Source organism: Austrofundulus limnaeus, unplaced genomic scaffold (assembly GCF_001266775.1).
Source record: "Austrofundulus limnaeus strain Quisiro unplaced genomic scaffold, Austrofundulus_limnaeus-1.0 Scaffold1059, whole genome shotgun sequence".
Taxonomy (NCBI): domain Eukaryota; kingdom Metazoa; phylum Chordata; class Actinopteri; order Cyprinodontiformes; family Rivulidae; genus Austrofundulus; species Austrofundulus limnaeus.
Genome location: NW_013953461.1, coordinates 26,863 through 43,854, shown reverse-complemented (window position 1 = coordinate 43,854; position 16,992 = coordinate 26,863). Strand labels below are relative to the sequence as shown.

Below are 16,992 nucleotides of genomic sequence, written 5' to 3'. Positions count from 1 at the left end.
CACACACACACACACACACACACACACACACACACACACACATACACACACACACACACAGCTACAGGTAAATCACAGGAGGCATCAGGCTGCTGAAACGTTCTCTCACATTGACTGAACAGGTTCAATAAAATGTTCTTACACTGAGTTAAAATGGCCAGCAGGGCGTTTTTGAAAGCTTCTTTGGCGCGCTCCATCTCCTCCTCATGCAGAGCTTTCTCACTCATCAGCCGGCGGACGTGGCTGTTGGCCGACTGGATCATGGAGTAGAAGTGGTTGGAGGTCCTGCGGTTGACTTCGCCTCGTTCAATCCAGGTGAACAGAACCGCCGTGGCCTCACTGAACTTGTTATCGTCTGTGGGAGCAGAGCAACAGTTCAGGATTTGTTAGCTGCTGGTAATTTTTTCTTTTCTTTTCTTGATTCGTAGTGAGTCACCAGTCATTACATGTTATATTACTTACAAAACCTTGGGTAGGACCTGCATGTACTGATGCAGATTGGTTGTTGAAAACTTAAAACAGAACTGACCACTCTGACCTCATGCTAAGGCCATGGCCCCATCCTGCCTGCACAGATCTGGCAGAACTCTAAATGATTTTTGCAGCACTGCTGGTGGTTTGGCTCCCACATGCTCTGCATCTTGCTGATGCTCTCACTATCAATCAGTCCATGCCCCCCACTAAACACTGCACCAAACTCAGCCATCCTTCAGTCACTAGTTAGTACCAAAAGGTGACTAGTTCTCAACAATGATCTGACTCTCTGGAAAGGAGAAGGGTACATAAGGTAAAGGTAAACCCCTTCAGCTGCATCCTTTCATAGTGTTAAATGTGTTTCTTTCTCCAAAGCAGGGCTGAAACTGTGGGCCGAGGCCCAGAAACCTTCTGTATATGTATGAGAATTCTGGAGATTGTGGCATGTTGTGATAGCTTAGAGTTATCATCTAACAAATACCTGACTCCTAACACAAGCTAACTCCAGAGCAGGGTGGGGCTGTGGTGTGACTAAGTTGTATCAATATGGAGATAAAGCATAATAAGGGTGCAGAGGAACATAATGACAATGCATCAGATATGCGTGCTGGGAAAAATATTTGCTGAGTACTAGGAGTGTACCAGCATCACGACTGCCTCACATTAAAGCACTTTTATCAAATTTACCACCAACGTTAGTGTGGGTTGTTTAGGTCAGTCCTCAAGGACTCCTACCCTGCATGTTTTAGTTGTTTTCTCTGCTTTGGCACACCTGATTTAAATGAATGAGTGATTGGCAGGCTTCTGCAGAAATTAAAGGCTTACTGAAGAGCAGGGAAACAACTAAAACATGCAGGATAGTGGTCCTTGAGGACCAGGATTGAGAACCACAGGTTTAGGTCATGGAGAGAGTGGAGGAGGAGTCATCCAGGGTGAGGAGGACCTGAACAGAGTAGTCCCAGAACCAGAATCAGAACAGGTAACTGAATAGGCCTCAGTGTCAGACGTGTTGTGTCACCTCTTGTTTTGCTGCTGCTAGCTAGTGACATTTATTTTCTCAAGGAATCTTGATTTACTGGACTATACAACTTTTATACATATCTTCTTATTGAACAAAAACAGACTGGATAAAATTGTTTATTGGATTGTGCCTGAGACACCTTTCCACTGCTGTTAATGTGCTGCTCAAGATGTGAAGATTCAACACAATCTGCTGGCTTCCTTAAAATGTTTTTTGTGTAGATGAAGCTTGTTGTGACTTTGTGTTTGGGAGTTGGAGACGAAAATTCAACTCTGGAAGGCTAATTGACCTCACCTGCTCCATGCTGCCACTGCGTCACAAGCACAGCTTCATCCAATCAGCGTCTGACAGTCAGTGGATAAAAGCGTCCTCTGAAATCACTCCGGCCATTTGCCAGCCGAACGTCAACCTTCATCTTCTGGCTTCCAAAGACTTCTATCACCTTTGACCTCCAACACCAGTGTCAGGCCCCGGGGGGATGGGGGAAGAAAATACTCCTATCCCTCATCTCAAGCAGCTCATCGAAGATTACATCATCTCACAGTGCTCACATCCTCTGCCAGGGTCTGTGCGCCAAACTCTGTAATTTGTGTTAATAAATTTACTTCCTATTTTCAGTCTGTCTTTGTGTGAGTCTCTCCAGGTTGAAATATAAGCAAACTGAATTGAATTGAATAGATCAGATGGAACCGAACATTAAACATCATCTTCAGAGGTTTGATTGTGAAACTGCCTGTATCTGTATGTGTTAGTGCAATTCTAACAGCTAGAATCCTGAAGGAGCAGCTGAGGAACAATAAATACCATCATTAGTAAGAGACACAGAATGTCCCGATGAGTTGCACCAGCCATTTGTTGAAAAGAGAAACATGATTTCCTGTTTGAATCTGTGTAAATTCTGCAAACTCTCTCCCTTGATGATGACTGGAACTTGTTTTCATGCTTCATCTCACCAAATCAGAGCCAAGCAGAAGGGTATGAAGCCTGTTTCATGGGATCTTAGAGATTCAGTCAGGCTAAGCAAACAAGCGAGCAGGAAGCGAGGACTTCCACCTTCTCCTGGGCGCCCGCTGTTCACGGCGCCATGAACCCAACCACAGCTGCTGATCACAAAAGACGTTTCTGATTTGAAACCTTTCAAGCCACATTCGGGCTGAGTAATAAAAAGTGGAGCCTCCGTCTGCTGCTTTTTCTCCTCGATTTGAATAATAACTGAACGATGCCGCTGACGACCTGAGAACAGAGTGAATTAGACAGCATTTAATGAGCTCAATACCCAGAGCAACACAACCTGTAAGAAGACACTTTCCCAGCTCAGATAAAGCCCCATTCAGTGCCTGCAGCAGATTACAGTCACATTACAGCGAGCACAATGAAACGCTGCTGAACACAGAAGAAAGGAAATTTATTTCCCCCGCTGTTTGAGGTGAAGAATTGAAAAGGGTTATTGAGAAAGAAAACATGCTTGTTTATTTTAGGCATTAAAGGATGGAAAGGAAGAAAAAAACTGCACAGAGGCTGAGATTACAGAGGAGCAAATATTAACAAATCAACACACTGCTGATCTTTAGAGGAGGCAGAGGAAACATCCAGATAGGAGAGCCACGATGGTGTTTAAAAATACATTATTGTATTATATCAATATTAAAACTATTTGGTTTGTGAAAACAGAAAGTATTTTTCTGTTACACATGAGCACAATTTTTTGTAATTTGTATAAATGTACCACGTTGTAGTGTTTTAATTTGCACCATTTGTCCAAATATGACATATTCGTATAACAAAACAATATTAAGACTTTCAAAATCTTGTATCAATGTGGGCTCAAGATACAGAACTTCATAAAAATAAAGAAGAGAATTTTATACATGCCACTAATCCAGAAGAACAATGAAGCTGCTTTTACAGTTTTCTGCACATCTGATTTTATTGTTGGGAGCTTGATAGATCAGTGGTTAGAGCTGTCCTTGGTTTAAATATGTCTGAATGAAGCTAAAAACAAAAATGCATTCATGGTTTAGGCACACATGCATGAAGAAGGCATGTAAACTTCATGCTGAGATTTGAACCAGAGACCTTCCTGACAGCAGGAAGGTCTCTGAATTTTCCAGATAACTCTAATAACAACAAATTGAATCACTGTAATAACTGTAATAACACTAACAAGTAGGGAATTGGATTTCATTGAGTTTAAATTACAGAAAATGACCAAATTGATTCCAGTCTTCCTGTGTTTTCACCAACAGAGAGAAGAGAAACAGCTCTGCGCTGTAAATGTGCAGAAAACACAGGAGAGCATGTTGAGCCACAGCAGAGAGGAGGAGGAGCAGTGACCTTCAAACTCCTCCAGAGAAACATCACTCATGTCAGGTTCCTCTCTGCACCTCCTCCCGTCACTCCATCCTCCTCTGTCAAACCTTCTCGTCTGGAGAGAACGATTCAGAGCAACAACAACAAACAGTCCATGCACATATTTAAATATTACTCAGCAGGTTCACAAGGTTCTGATGAATGTAGGTTAAAGAAAAACAGGCTGATTTCAAAAGAAGTGCAGCAACAAAATAAACATTTTACCTGCCTTTGAAAGGTTTTTCAAATTATTCGTTCTAATGAGTCTTTCTTTTATAAAACACAGTCTTACTCAGGTCAAAAACAAGACAGAAAAACAGTAAAACATTACATGCAGCTAAACTTGGATCGGCCCAAACCAAACTTTTACAGCGTTGGTCATTACGTACCCAAACTGTTAGGGTACATAGGCGGACTGTCGGATGCAGTAAAATCAGAAGGAAATGAGGACGGAAGAACTTATTTCTAGCAGCAGAGTGGGTTGGAAATGGTATTTGATTATTATTGTTTTTTTTAACATCCTACAGGCTCTGACATGTTAAATGAATTAGAAAGTGAGGTTTTGAAAAAAATCCGTAAAACATGAAGAAATCCATGAGATTGCTCTATAGGTCCGTATGCCTGCATAATGATGGAAAATCCGTGGAAATTACAAACAAGCCATACAACTTGACATGTATCTTCTGCACATGCAGGTCACATCAGAGCCATGTGGGGTTCACACTGGAGTCAGATGAAAGTCACATTTAATATATATTGTGACCAACTACGCCAAAAAATCTGGTCGGAGCATTAAGACCTGCAGTGTGAACGTAGCCTAAGCGGGGGCTGGTAAAGCCGGAATAAAGAGAAATTCAGACCAAAGCATTGCAGTTCCACTTTTTATGCACCCCAACTGAATGGTTTAAATGTGAAAAAGAAGGATTTAAAAGCCTACTTTAAATAAACTCAAACTACAAAACAACAAATTATAACAAATAGCAACATGTATCCATCACCTCGCCTGTGTGGATTTCAAATCCTGAGATTAAGTCATTACACTTTTGTTACAGCAGGTGAGCACTGACTGCTTTTAACAGGTTTTATAATAAATATTTGTTACAACGATAAGCAAAGCGTGGTTGTGAAGCTGGTGCCTCATGAAACACAGAGCTGTTTAGATAAGTTCATGAGCTTCATACACATCTGATCCAAACATTAATCATTGTGTCCAAAGTCAGGGTTTGGTCCAGCAGAGGTATGAACAAACAAGACTTATTAAAGCCTCTCTCTCTGTTGGCTAAGTGTCTGAATGTTTCACACCGATGCACAGAGTGTTGTTTGTATCCATCCGCTCTCTGAGGACACAAACCCTGACAACATAAATCAATAATTGTGCAGTTTCCAGAAAGACTCATTTGCCTTTATTATTAGACTTCCCAGCAGGAGATAACTACACAAACACACTGATGGAGATGTGTGACACTAACTCAATGTTTATATCCTCATGAAGCGCCAAGCATGCTTTACATTAAAATGATTAATAAAACTGATGTTTAAGGCCCAACCATTGCCTTCAGAAGCCATAAAATGAGTTAAAATATTCACTATAAAATGATTTAGGTTCCACAAAAACGCACTCAGGAGAAAAACATTGCTTTAAATAAATAAAACATGTTGGCCATTCCCCAAACATGGAATAATGTGCTGTGGTCAGGTGAGACCAAATTAACTTTTCGGTTTGCTATTAAAGACACGTCTGAGGCAAACATATTCAAATCTTTCTGAGTAGGTAAGCATCAACCTTCAGCGTCTCTCACCTTTCAGTCTCTCTGCTAGCAGCGCAGCCTCGTGTTCAGTGTAGTGCACAATGGGAGGGGGGGACGGCAGGCGCAGGCGGTCCTCGTGGATCTTGCGTCGGTGTCTTTCCTCTCGGGCCAGTAGGCGCTGTTTACACTCCCACTCGTACAGATCGTCTCTGGCTTGAGCAAAGTCCACGTGGATCCTCCCAGAGTCCTTCTTATCGGTGCTGGATCCGATTCTCATCCGGTACCCTGCAGCAGGACCAACATTAGATGGGCTTTATTCAGTTCATGGATCTAAAGCTCATCTGTATTCATGCCCTGGATGTAAAAGCAGTGAAGAAACGTGCTCACCTGACAGGTAGAGGGCTTTGTCAATCATGAATTCCTCAGTGAAGCGGATGTGGCAGAAGTTCTTCTTGCTCTTACGGATGGCCGTGATCTCACCACACGGATCGAACACCTCCCTGATGATTTCCTCCGTGGCGTTCTCAGGCAAACCTCCCACAAACACTGTCTTGCAGCCGGGGGGGCGCTCTCGTGTTGATGGAGGGGGCAGATCTGCAGCACAGAGACATCTTCATCATCATCATTATCAATGCCTTGGTTTCATGGTTTTTAAACTGTTACAGCAACATGTTTTAAGCATATGAAAATAAGTGGACAAAATATTACTATCATTAAAATGTCTCTGTTTTAATAAACATTAAACAAAATTAAATAAAATATCAGTAGCATCAAAAAGACAGACTATATTTAATATTTAATATTACATATACAGTAGTGTGTCTAGCTGGAACTAGCCGAGCTTAAAACATTTATATTTGGTTTATGTCACAGTTTTGGACAAACTTCTGCAAAGCAACTACAGAGCTCCCAAAACTTTCAGACTTCCATCAAAATGTTTTCAAATGTCTTTTAACTCGTTATATCTCATTCAGGGTGTCTAGTCATCAGCTTCACAGGTTTATGTGTCTTAATTATTTTCTGTATACGTCTGAAGTGGTCAAGTTTTACATTTACACACTTATCTGAGGTAATCTAACCCTGAGTTTATTAGATCTTAAAATGCCTCTGTGACATGAAATATTTTGTAAAATATATGGATTTGGGAAAGATAACATTGACAGCATACTGCAAAAAAAATAAATAATAGTAATTCATGCTGTTGAGATGAACAGTTGTTGAGATATTCACTTGTGAAGTAACAGGAAATGATGTCAAAGGGAAATATCTGCATGTGAACAAAGCGTTGCTACAACAGACTGGAGAGAAGAATCTGATGTTTCTTTACAATAATTTGAGTCATTATCAGATAGACGAAGAAGAGTCAGAGTTCAAATAATATTGTTTCTATTGACATGAAGTTTAACTTCTTAAAGAGTTCCCTTTAATGTCACTTCCTGTTTCCCTTTGGCTGAGCCATTTTCAAAAGGAAATATGCCAGTTATGTGAAAAAATGGGTATAATAGTGTGTAACGTGCCAGGGTTCTTAACTATAAGAATGTTTTCTCTGACTTTTGGTATGTAATGGATACACAGGCACTTTAAGACAGCTTAAATTTTACAGCGATTACTTTTACCAAGCTAGTTTACCTAAACACTATCTTGACTATCTTGTTGACTATCTTGATAGAACAGATTAGTCAAATCATAATCTCAGGAGATTCGTATCAATTTAAATAAAGTGTAAAATTTATTTTGAAAAATGCATTTTGTCTACCACTTTTCAAGCCAGAGAGCTGAACTTTAATCATCTTACATAAAAACGGGGAAAAAAAGAATTATAATAGTTCTGGTTAAATTAAACAAACAAACAAATAAAAACAATTTGTGTGAGTGGTTGATTAGATATTTCAGTAACAAAACCAAAAAGCCAAACAAACATTCACACAAGGGCAAAAGCAGGCAGTAGCAGCTGCAGGTGTGGCCATGCTGAGCTTCTGGGGCCTTATGAATAAAGGATTGCGCAACTTTCACACTAAAAGTTGACGTGCGGACAAATGTAGAAAAGTGCGCCGCACCAAAAAATTCATATGTATAAAACTGTGCACGCGCATGTTCCTGCGCAACTTTCCTTTATACATCCTTGACACCTCCCCTGACACGCCTCCATTTAAATATGTAAAATAGATGTAAAGGTGTCCAGCATGTGAGATTCTCCTCAGATTGTCCTCTCTGTGGGATCAGAAATGATTTTTAGATGCAGGAAAATTTAAATGAAATGGAGAATGAGTGAGAAAACTGTCTAAATAAGTAGTGGGGTGTAAAAATGAGTTTGCCACTCACAAAGGTGCATGTGTGTTGGTGTGTACGAGCATGTGTGAAGCTGCTGTTTTCAGCGGTGCATGAGGCTGAGAGACATTTCCACCTTTACACGTCTTTAATAAATGACTGTAAACACAGAGGAACTGATGAGATTGGTAGAACTTAGAAAAATATTTATTAAATAGTTGAAGTGAAGGAACGAGGCGCCGCAAGTTCCTGCCGCAGTGCAGATTTATATTTTAGAATCATGAAGTCTTTCATTCAGCTGCATGGCTCAACTCAGAACTACAGTAAAATACCTGTTTGTAATTTGTTTGGTGTGACAAAAAATAAATACATTTAAGAAAAACCATGCTGTCCTCAATTCTTTTTGTGGGGATATCAGCCTGCACAACAGTTGGCACTGATCCATAAATTATGCACAACTTTAAGCAGCAACAAATCTATTATCTTGTGAGGCTGAGGAATCATCACAGTTGAGCTGTTCTGAATTAATTTGCTGAGTTGACAAAGTTTTTTTCTCAGTTAGAATTAAAATATTTCTTAGACAATTTACACATTTTATTTCCTCAGCTGTGTGTGCGCTCCGCAGGCCTGCGCTCTGCGTGTGTTTCCTACTACGTGACAACAATAAAATAACTTTGATCTATTTTCTTGTCTGAGGTTAAATGATTTTCAGTCCCCGGGGTTCAGTTTCATGATCGTTCAAGTTTTAACAATAAAAACTAACGAAAAAAATCTTACACCGTGTTCAGACGCTCCTTACATCCAGAAAACAGAACAAAGTCATATTTTTGTGGATTCAGGTCAGATTCATGACTTTGTGGGGTTAAAACAGTCGACTGAAAAACTTTACATGGCTGCTGCACGTTCTCACGGCAGGTTTTGATACATCACAACGTGGGCGTAGAACCTGGCGCACGTAACTTTTTATGCGTATGCACCGTTTATACATGAGGCCCATGGAGTTTTTTATTCTTTACTTTCAGCTTAGAAAAAAGTGAATACTAAAACAGTTGTCTTTTGTCTGGACTGATTTTTTTTTATTCTTTAGTTCTCTGAATGTGGATTATTATAAACATCACCTAAAGCACAGAAGTCTAATAACCCTAACCCCTCTTTCTTAATCACCCAACCAAGATCCTGAGTCATGGGTTGAAATAAACATTTAGTTTTTACAACATTTAGTTTTAACAACACTTTAGTGTATTTTTTGATTGGTGTGACATTGTGTCATTTAGAGTGCGTGTGGCAGGGGTCACATGGGGGTGTCTCACTTGGGTTCTGGGGGAACAGAGTGCAGCTCTTGCAGTGGATGATCTCCTTGATGATGGGAACATCGGGGGGAACAGGTGGAGGTGGGACCAGGCTAATTCCTGCCATCATGGGGTTTATGGGTGTGATGAGGCCCAGACCTGGGTCAAATCTCTGGATGCACAGAGGGTCTGAGGGAACACATGAACAAACCAGATTATATGAAATTAGATGCTTACAAAATAGATTAAATAACAGAGCAGTATTTGATACTTTATATTTAGAAGGTTGTTTTGAGATTATTTCAGACAAACAACCTCGCCCATCCCATTTTTAACTTTGTTAAGGCAAAAACTGATGCCCACATTAGTTTTATAACATTGACATTTTATTCTAACAACACAAATTTCTCTTTCCAACATCTTAACCTTAACCCTAAAGACATTCTCCAGATAAGATTTTGCTGTTCTATGATTCCCTGCTCATTTTGAACAGCAAGCATTGATTCTTCAAACTGTACAGCACTTTTATGCTAATGCACCTGCAGGCACCAAGTGTTTATTCATCCAAGTATAACCAGAAGTCCTGGTAACAAAGTGTACATTGTGTTTCTTTCATGTTTTTGAAATGACAAGCTGTGAAATGAGCTGTAACTTCATTTATACACATTAATAATCAGTATTTGTATGAGAGGCTGATTTAATGTCCTCAAACAGCTTTGTTGCCTTTCTAACAAGAAGGAAGTGACACTTCACTGCTGGGACGGCTCACATAAAAAAAAGATTACATGTTTGCAATAAATGTCACCCAAGACTTTAAACATACACAGAGTCCATAAAAATATTCGGGCCCTTGAATGTTGTAGACTTTTATTGTAAATCTGTAAAGCAGATCTGGTGGTAGACTGATTCCTAAAACCATAAAAGCCTACCTTGTCTGAGTTTTAGACTGAAATGATGGATGAGTTTGGTTCAACTTTCTAAATGATACTCTGCAGACTGACGAGATATTGACTGATCTGTGTCAGAGCTCAGAGACGGTGCTGAGGAGGATGAGTCTCAGATAGTACCACACCAACATTTAGTTCAGTTTCTCTAAAGCTGACGGAGTTGTTTGCATCTTATGATTTATTTTCCATCTTGAATGTAGTTGACTGAGAAAAAAATCAGCAGTTGTAGACTTCCATCACTTCCTGAATGTTTCATTGAAACACGTTCTGTAGTTTGAGATATTTTGCTAACGAAGCAGGTACAGGCAAAATCATTTCCATTTATACGGTATCTCTGGTGACAGGTGAAAAATACTTTTACAGGTTACATGTTGGTTCTTTAACTCACAGTATGGATCAAAATGTTCAGTTTGAACTTTTATATGCTTAAAGTCATATTTGTCCGTTTCATCTTCAGTCTAAGATTAAACCTTTAATCTGTCATTTCTACATGCAATAGCACAACGTCATAAGCTTTTCCAAGCAAACAACAATACTGTGTATTATACTGTGTAACACTCTATGATGTAAGGAGGGAGTTCTGATGTTAAAAATGAATTCTGATCAACCTTTTTGGACATTTCTAATATCTTGACTAAATACAGTATGTCTTTCAGTCATGCTTATATGTGCCATGAAATGCCAGAATATGCCAGAATGCATGGATTGGCTTTAATTATGTGAATCTCAGTATAGAAAAGCTACTACACATAAAAAAATCGTAATCTTGTCATAACTAGGATAGCAAAATAAAAAATAAAAAAAGACAGGCGAAAGAGAACAAAGCATCACAATAAAGAAGATAAAACAAACACAAAACCCCACAGATTGGATTTGTGGTGAAGGAAAAAGCCCAGAAAATATAATGGTAAGTGCTAATGGAAGCTGTTGGAGAGAGAGAATTCTTGTGAGGATGAGAGGGAGGGAAGAACAGCGTGTCTTTTGTTGAGGACAAAGAGAAAGTGAGGACGAATGGGGAAGACAAACAATAAAAGGAGAGAAGCGACAGGAGCAATGCTTCTCCTGTCTGGGTAGAAAATAGAGCAGGCRGGCTGGAGGAGGGTGGCGCAGCGCTGCATCTTCAACACTGCAATAACAAGAGAGCGAGAGGAACAAAACGTCAGCACAAAATCCTCCCCCACCGCTGCCCACACAGCCTCAGCATCGCAGAGAATAAAGTGATTCAAATGACAGGAGAAGGGGGGCTGTCACACATGAACGTGACAAACGTCCCTCACTGGAAATCCACACAAATACACGCTTCTTTCTGCTTCTGTGTGCAGAGGACAGGGAGCTAACAGCTCTGATTCACTGGAAACAGAACATACAATAACCTCCGAATATTTTTATTTATTTTTTCCGCTCTCGGAGGAGTAAGACGCTTTTACCTTCTATCCTGCCCTTCCTTATCTTCCCTGCTTTGCTGCTCGGAGCCTTCTCTACGTTTTCACCCGAAACCAGAAATTATGTAATTTTTTTTATGGATTTGGTTAGCTGGTCTCTTAATAAATTCTTGGAACAAAGTTTTTTCTTCCATGGGAGGACATGTCAAAGGTGGGACCTCTGTTCTGCTCTGTTCTGGATATATATTTGGATTCTGATCACTGGATTCTACAGATTGGCTTGGTTGTCTCCAGGTGTTTCTACAAAACAGTGTCGGTGGCAGTACATTTCCTGGCTGCCTAACCATTATGAAGGATGGCCGTTCTATAAAGCAGTGTTTCCCAAAGTTGGGGTCGGGATCCAAAGTGGGGTCCCAAAACTTCAAGGTGGGGTCCTGAAAAGATTTTCTGAATTAATTACATTTTTGCCTTAGTTGTTACAAAGGAGTGAGGTTAGTATACAGTATTTAAAATGGATAAATGTAGTATAAAAATTTTGTTACTATGCCCGTGTTTTGTTGACCTGATACAAATGATTATCATCCAAAAATAGTTGGGGGCACAGGTCTCTGCTACTGTTATTTTGTGGGTCAAAAGCTGAAACGTTTGGGAACCACCGCACTTTAGTTCCCAAAGTTGGGCTTGGGACCCAATTATGGGTCATGAAGCACCTTGGATAATCTCCAGAAATCAATTTAAAAGGTAATAAAATAATTGCTGATGTAATATTTTCCTATAATTATTACAAAAACACAAAATAAGTAAAAATAAGTATTTATATGTGTGTACAAGCTGTTTCGATTGTCAAAAGCCTGTGTTTTTAGGGTTATTAACGGAGTTTGTGTACTCAGACCAGTAATATTTGGGGTCACAAGTTTTTGCCATGAATATTTTGTGGGTCAGAAGACAAAAAGTTTGGGAACCTCTGCTATAAAACATTCAGACTTTTGCCTTAAGCGAGCTGGACTCGGTCTGCAACAGGTTCTACGGAGGGTCGCGGGCCGGCTGTGGTTCCTGGACTTTGCTGTCCAGATGGAATTGATCTTGGAGAAAACTGATATCACGGCTCGGTGGGATTTGTCCACATTATTTGTCTGATTGGATTCACCACATTGAGTTGTACTAGCGGATGTTGAAGGCAGATGGAAAATTAGAATTGTCTGCCTGGCTCTTCTGTTCCCAAAACAACTGATTACAGAATTTGGCTCTCTCCTACAATGGCCTTGAGCTGTGGAACTAAACCTTCCTGGATGTTTACATCGACTGAGGGTCTGCCCCACACCTCCCCCCACTCTCACACCCGTCTGTGATCTGGTTCCTGGAGCAAGCTTAGGGCTGCACAGAATGAACAATTAACATCAATATTCTGAACTATGGCTGTGCGGGTTTTGTGGACTAGATGCTTCGGGCTCATTCTTCAGATATTCACACAAGTGCATACAACACTCATGGCTTCAGATACACACMCCCCTAAACTCACCTACTCCTCTGGCTAATAAATGTGCTCTATGCAGAGATTTTTTTGTAAACACCACAGTGTGTCACATTGTTGATATTTTGTTTTTTTTCCTCATCTTCCCTTGTGTGGTTTTTAGTTTTTCTGTTAAGGGCCTCCTCATGATGTCTTCATGAAGATGATCCTTGCTTTGTGTAGGGTCAGTGGCTGCATGACCCAGGGCACCTGTTCTCCTATGTTTGTTATGTTCTGTCTTCTTCTAAACGGGTGTTCTGAACTGTAATTTCATTGTGCTCTGTACAATGACAATAAAGTCAATCTAATGTAATCTAATCTAAATGAAGTTAAGACATTAATTTAGGTTCGGGAGCAGGACCACGCCTCTCACCTGCAGCAATCAGTCGTCGTCTATTTAAACTCGCCTCACCTGGCATCTGCCCTTAGCTCGCTGTCTCGACATGCGTTCGTACCGCGCAAGCCTTTTCAGAAAAGAAAAGAAAGAAAAGACAGAGTTTCTCAACTCACCATGGACGTCCTCTTCCTGGATCCCGATTCCTCCGATTCGGACGACCCACTTTTCAGCTTCCAACCGCCCCCCAAAGTTCCCCCACCTTCTGTCGTCAGGCAGATCCCTCGCTGGCATGCCCGTTCACAGCCCTACCCACTGCCCCCGTCCTCCTCTCAACCCGCATCAACTCCAGCGCCTCCACCCTCCGCCGCTCCTCAGTCCAAGGCCAAGCCCCGTGGCTGCGGGCTCCTCCGCTGCTCCAGTCGGCCTCTTCATCCCGTTTCTCCCCGACCCGCTGCATCCACCTGGGCACGATGTTTCTCATCCGCACCCACAAGCCGCCTCGCTCCCACAGGATGGACTGCAGCGGAGCTCCGTAGCGCGTTGCAGGACAGAGGAATTCCTTTTAACCGCTCATCCTCCAAGTCCACCCTCTTTCAGCTGCTCACCTCAACTCATCTTCAATGTTCCTCTACAGCTCAGCCATCCAAAAATTGGCACCCAGCTCCAATGATCCAGCTACAACCCACTCACCAGACTACTTCCGCCTCCGTCTTCAGCGGTGACGACACAGCCCCAACTCCAGCCGGGTCCATGCCAGCGCCAACAGCTCCCCCTAGTGGGAGTCAGGTCGTATCACCCCCTGTCGTTTCTGTACCTTCTCTTTCTTTACCCTCCTCATCCCAACCCTCCCATGTTGACCCTGTCGTTCAACCACAGGCCAGTCAGCCTCACCCATCCCCTCCGTTCATTCATCCCTTCATCCCTCTGTCTCTTTTTCTTCTCTCCCATCTCTTTCTCAAACCTTTTCCTCTCCCCTCCCCTTTTCTAGCGAGCACATTCAAGCTCATCATCCACCTCCTTCATCCCTACCTTTACCATCTGTAGCCCCGGCTCAACGAGCGGCCATCTCGGGGCCCCCTTTTACACCTCTTGCGCCTTCATTTCTCCCTTTATCCTTCCCCAATCCCCTTCTCCTGACATCCTATGTTCCTTCCCATCATTCTAACCACGACTATCTATCCACAGCAGTACCCCCACTTCGCCCCCCCTCAACCCTGGCTTGCCCCTCCCCAGTTTCCCCTGCTCTGCACCAGCAGATTCTGAATGGTAATTATGTTGATTTAGCCTTACTCCTTCAGCCCTCCCTCAGCCACTCCGGCCTGCCCTGCGAGCTGCTAACCAACCTGGGGCCCATGCAACTAGGCCACCCCTCAGTCTCCCGTTCCAAGGAACTCACCCCAGCTGAGTTCGCTTTGGCCTTCTCACTCTTTAGGGACACAATTTGTTCCCTTTTCCCCGACCGCCGTTCAGAGCTCGACGATTATCTTTCCATCGTGCTCGATATGGCACTCCGTTTCGGAGGCGCGGCCTTTTACGAGTACCATGTCCTTTTTGCCACTCAGACAGCAGGTCGGTTAGCCCAGTTTAACCAGGGGACCTTTTGGGGTGATCTGGACTCAGAGCTCTACTGCCGTGTCTTCGCCACTCGAGCTTCCATTAGATGCAGTCTCTGTGGGGCTCCTTCACACCCTGCCACTGCCTGCACTTTCATCATGCCCCTCCGTTCTCGGTCCTCCGCCGCCCGTGGCCCTTCTGTTTTTGAATGTTTGTCTCCTACCGCCCCACCCCCTCCCCCAATCTCCAAGTCCCTTCCTGTTCAGCGCAGGCCCATTGCCCCTCCCCCTGGGGGCATCGACAAACGCGGCCGCCCCATCCTCTACCAAGGCAGCCGCATGGTGTGCAACAACTTCAATGACCTGTGCTGCTCTGTTTCTAGTTGCAGATTTCTGCACACCTGCTCCTTCTGCGGCGGTGCTCATGCCCAGTCCTCCTGTCCCCACAACCCCACCTGAGTAGCACGCCACCTGGCCACGCCCATTAGGGTGAGTGCTCTACTCTCCGCCTTAAAACACCATCCTGATCGGGATTTCCTTGAGTTTCTTATTCATGGCTTCACTTTTGGTTTTCACCCGGGTCTAGTGACCCACCCAGATCGCAACATCCACTGCGGCAACCTTCAGTCCACCCTCTCTGAGCCAGACATAGTTGATGCCCTTTTAGCTAAAGAAGTCCAGGACCGATTCATGATTGGTCCCTTCAGCTAGCCCCCCTTTTCCGTCTTTCGTGTCAGCCCCATTGGCATAGCCACCCGAAAATACTCAGGCAAGAAGAGGCTGATCATTGACTTGTCCACCCCTCACAGGTCCCACGTACCAAGCATTAATAGTCTCATCCCTTTCTCAGACTTTTCCATGCAATACGCTACCCTCGACCACACCATCCGCCTCATTCATCTAGCGGGCAGGGTAGCCTGGCTCTCAAAGGCGGACATTACTAGTGCTTTCAAGATCTTACCCATTCACCCAGACTTCTGGCGCTTTTTTGGCGTGTATTGGAAGGGCACTTACTACTTTGCAGTTTGGCTCACCTTGGGCTGCCGAAGCAGCCCCAAGATTTTTGATTCACTGTCCGAAGCTCTTTGCTGGATCCTTCTTAATAATTTCAGGCTCCCTTATGTTCTCCACCTTCTGGATGACTTTCTTATCATCACCCCTCCCTCCTCTTCACCTTGCTCAGGGCTCTCACCCATGCCTTTTCAGATCTAGGCATTCCTCTTTCCGAAGAAAAGACAATCGGTCCTCTTACTTCATTGGAGTTTTTAGGCATCACCCTAGACTCCTCCTCCTTTCAGGCTTCCCTACCTCCCAAGAAGGTGCATTGCATCACCCTGATCCCCTCTAACTTCATGCTCATAGATTCCTGCACCAAACAGCAGCTGTTGTCTCTTCTCGGCCACCTAAATTATGCCATCCGCATCATCCCCCAGGGGAAATCTTTCATTTCCCATCTTTTATCCACCACTGCCAGCGTCCCGTCACTCCATGGCCGTCTTACCCTTGACGATGCCTGCAGGATGGAAATGAAGCTCTGGCACCATTTTCTGTCTTCCTGGAACAACATCCCTTTCTTTTACAATGATTTCATCTCCCATCCAGACGACATACAGCTCTACACAGATGCCGCCCCCTCCATTGGGCTTGGCGGTTTTTAGGGATGCACCGATACCGATACCAGTATCGAGTATCGGTCCGATACCATGTGCGTTAACTCGTACTCGTACTTACAAAAGTACTCCGATACTACAGGAACCGATACCAGCTTCATTTAGCTCAGTTTGTGCATAGACGCTCTAAACCAGTAGGYGGCGGAATCGCGCAACAGACATGCCAGCCGCATAAAAAAAAACAGAAGAAGAAGAAGACGAGCACGTTGGTCACAAACTTTTACAAGCAAGCAGGTTGCAGAGGAGGCGTTATGTCRGCGGTGTGGAGGTATTTTCAGGTGAACGAAGGTGACAGTAGTAAGGCCGACTGCAAATTATGTTCAGCGAAGTTGTCCAGAGGAGGAAAAAACCCTAGCAGCTTTAACACAAGTAACTTGATAAAACATCTAAAAAACCAACACGACAGCGAGTTCAAGCAGTTTTCTCAAGGGAGCGGGAAACAAC

General features: G+C 43.0%; 2 protein-coding genes across 5 annotated transcripts in view; one reads left to right on the top strand and one right to left on the bottom strand.

Annotated features, from left to right (window-relative positions):
* Window positions 1-16,992, bottom strand: part of enox1 (ecto-NOX disulfide-thiol exchanger 1) — a 69,004-nt gene that overhangs the window by 42,995 nt on the left and 9,017 nt on the right. For 3 of the 4 annotated variants that reach the window (XM_014030434.1, XM_014030430.1, XM_014030431.1), the window contains exons 4-7: window positions 9,171-9,338; window positions 5,980-6,186; window positions 5,644-5,877; window positions 143-355 (exon numbers count right to left, since the gene is read on the bottom strand). In XM_014030434.1, coding sequence (XP_013885888.1) covers window positions 143-355; window positions 5,644-5,877; window positions 5,980-6,186; window positions 9,171-9,338 — 822 coding nt within the window. Of the gene's footprint in view, window positions 1-142; window positions 356-5,643; window positions 5,878-5,979; window positions 6,187-9,170; window positions 9,339-13,498; window positions 13,961-16,992 lie in introns of those variants that run through there. The other variant, XM_014030433.1, reaches the window with a different exon arrangement.
* Window positions 11,655-14,395, top strand: LOC106533953 (lysine-rich arabinogalactan protein 19). The gene is made up of 3 exons (XM_014030435.1): window positions 11,655-11,689; window positions 11,773-11,904; window positions 13,960-14,395. The coding sequence occupies exons 1-3, from the start codon at window positions 11,671-11,673 to the stop codon at window positions 14,367-14,369; spliced, it is 561 nt and encodes a 186-aa protein (XP_013885889.1). The 5' UTR covers window positions 11,655-11,670; the 3' UTR covers window positions 14,370-14,395.

What these genes read in the sequence shown, in the direction of transcription:
- LOC106533953 (XM_014030435.1), top strand. An exon ending in TGGGGTCCCAAAACTTCAAG is followed by an intron (nt 11,905 to 13,959) that starts GTGGGGTCCTGA and finishes GTTCCTCTACAG; the next exon opens with CTCAGCCATCCAAAAATTGG.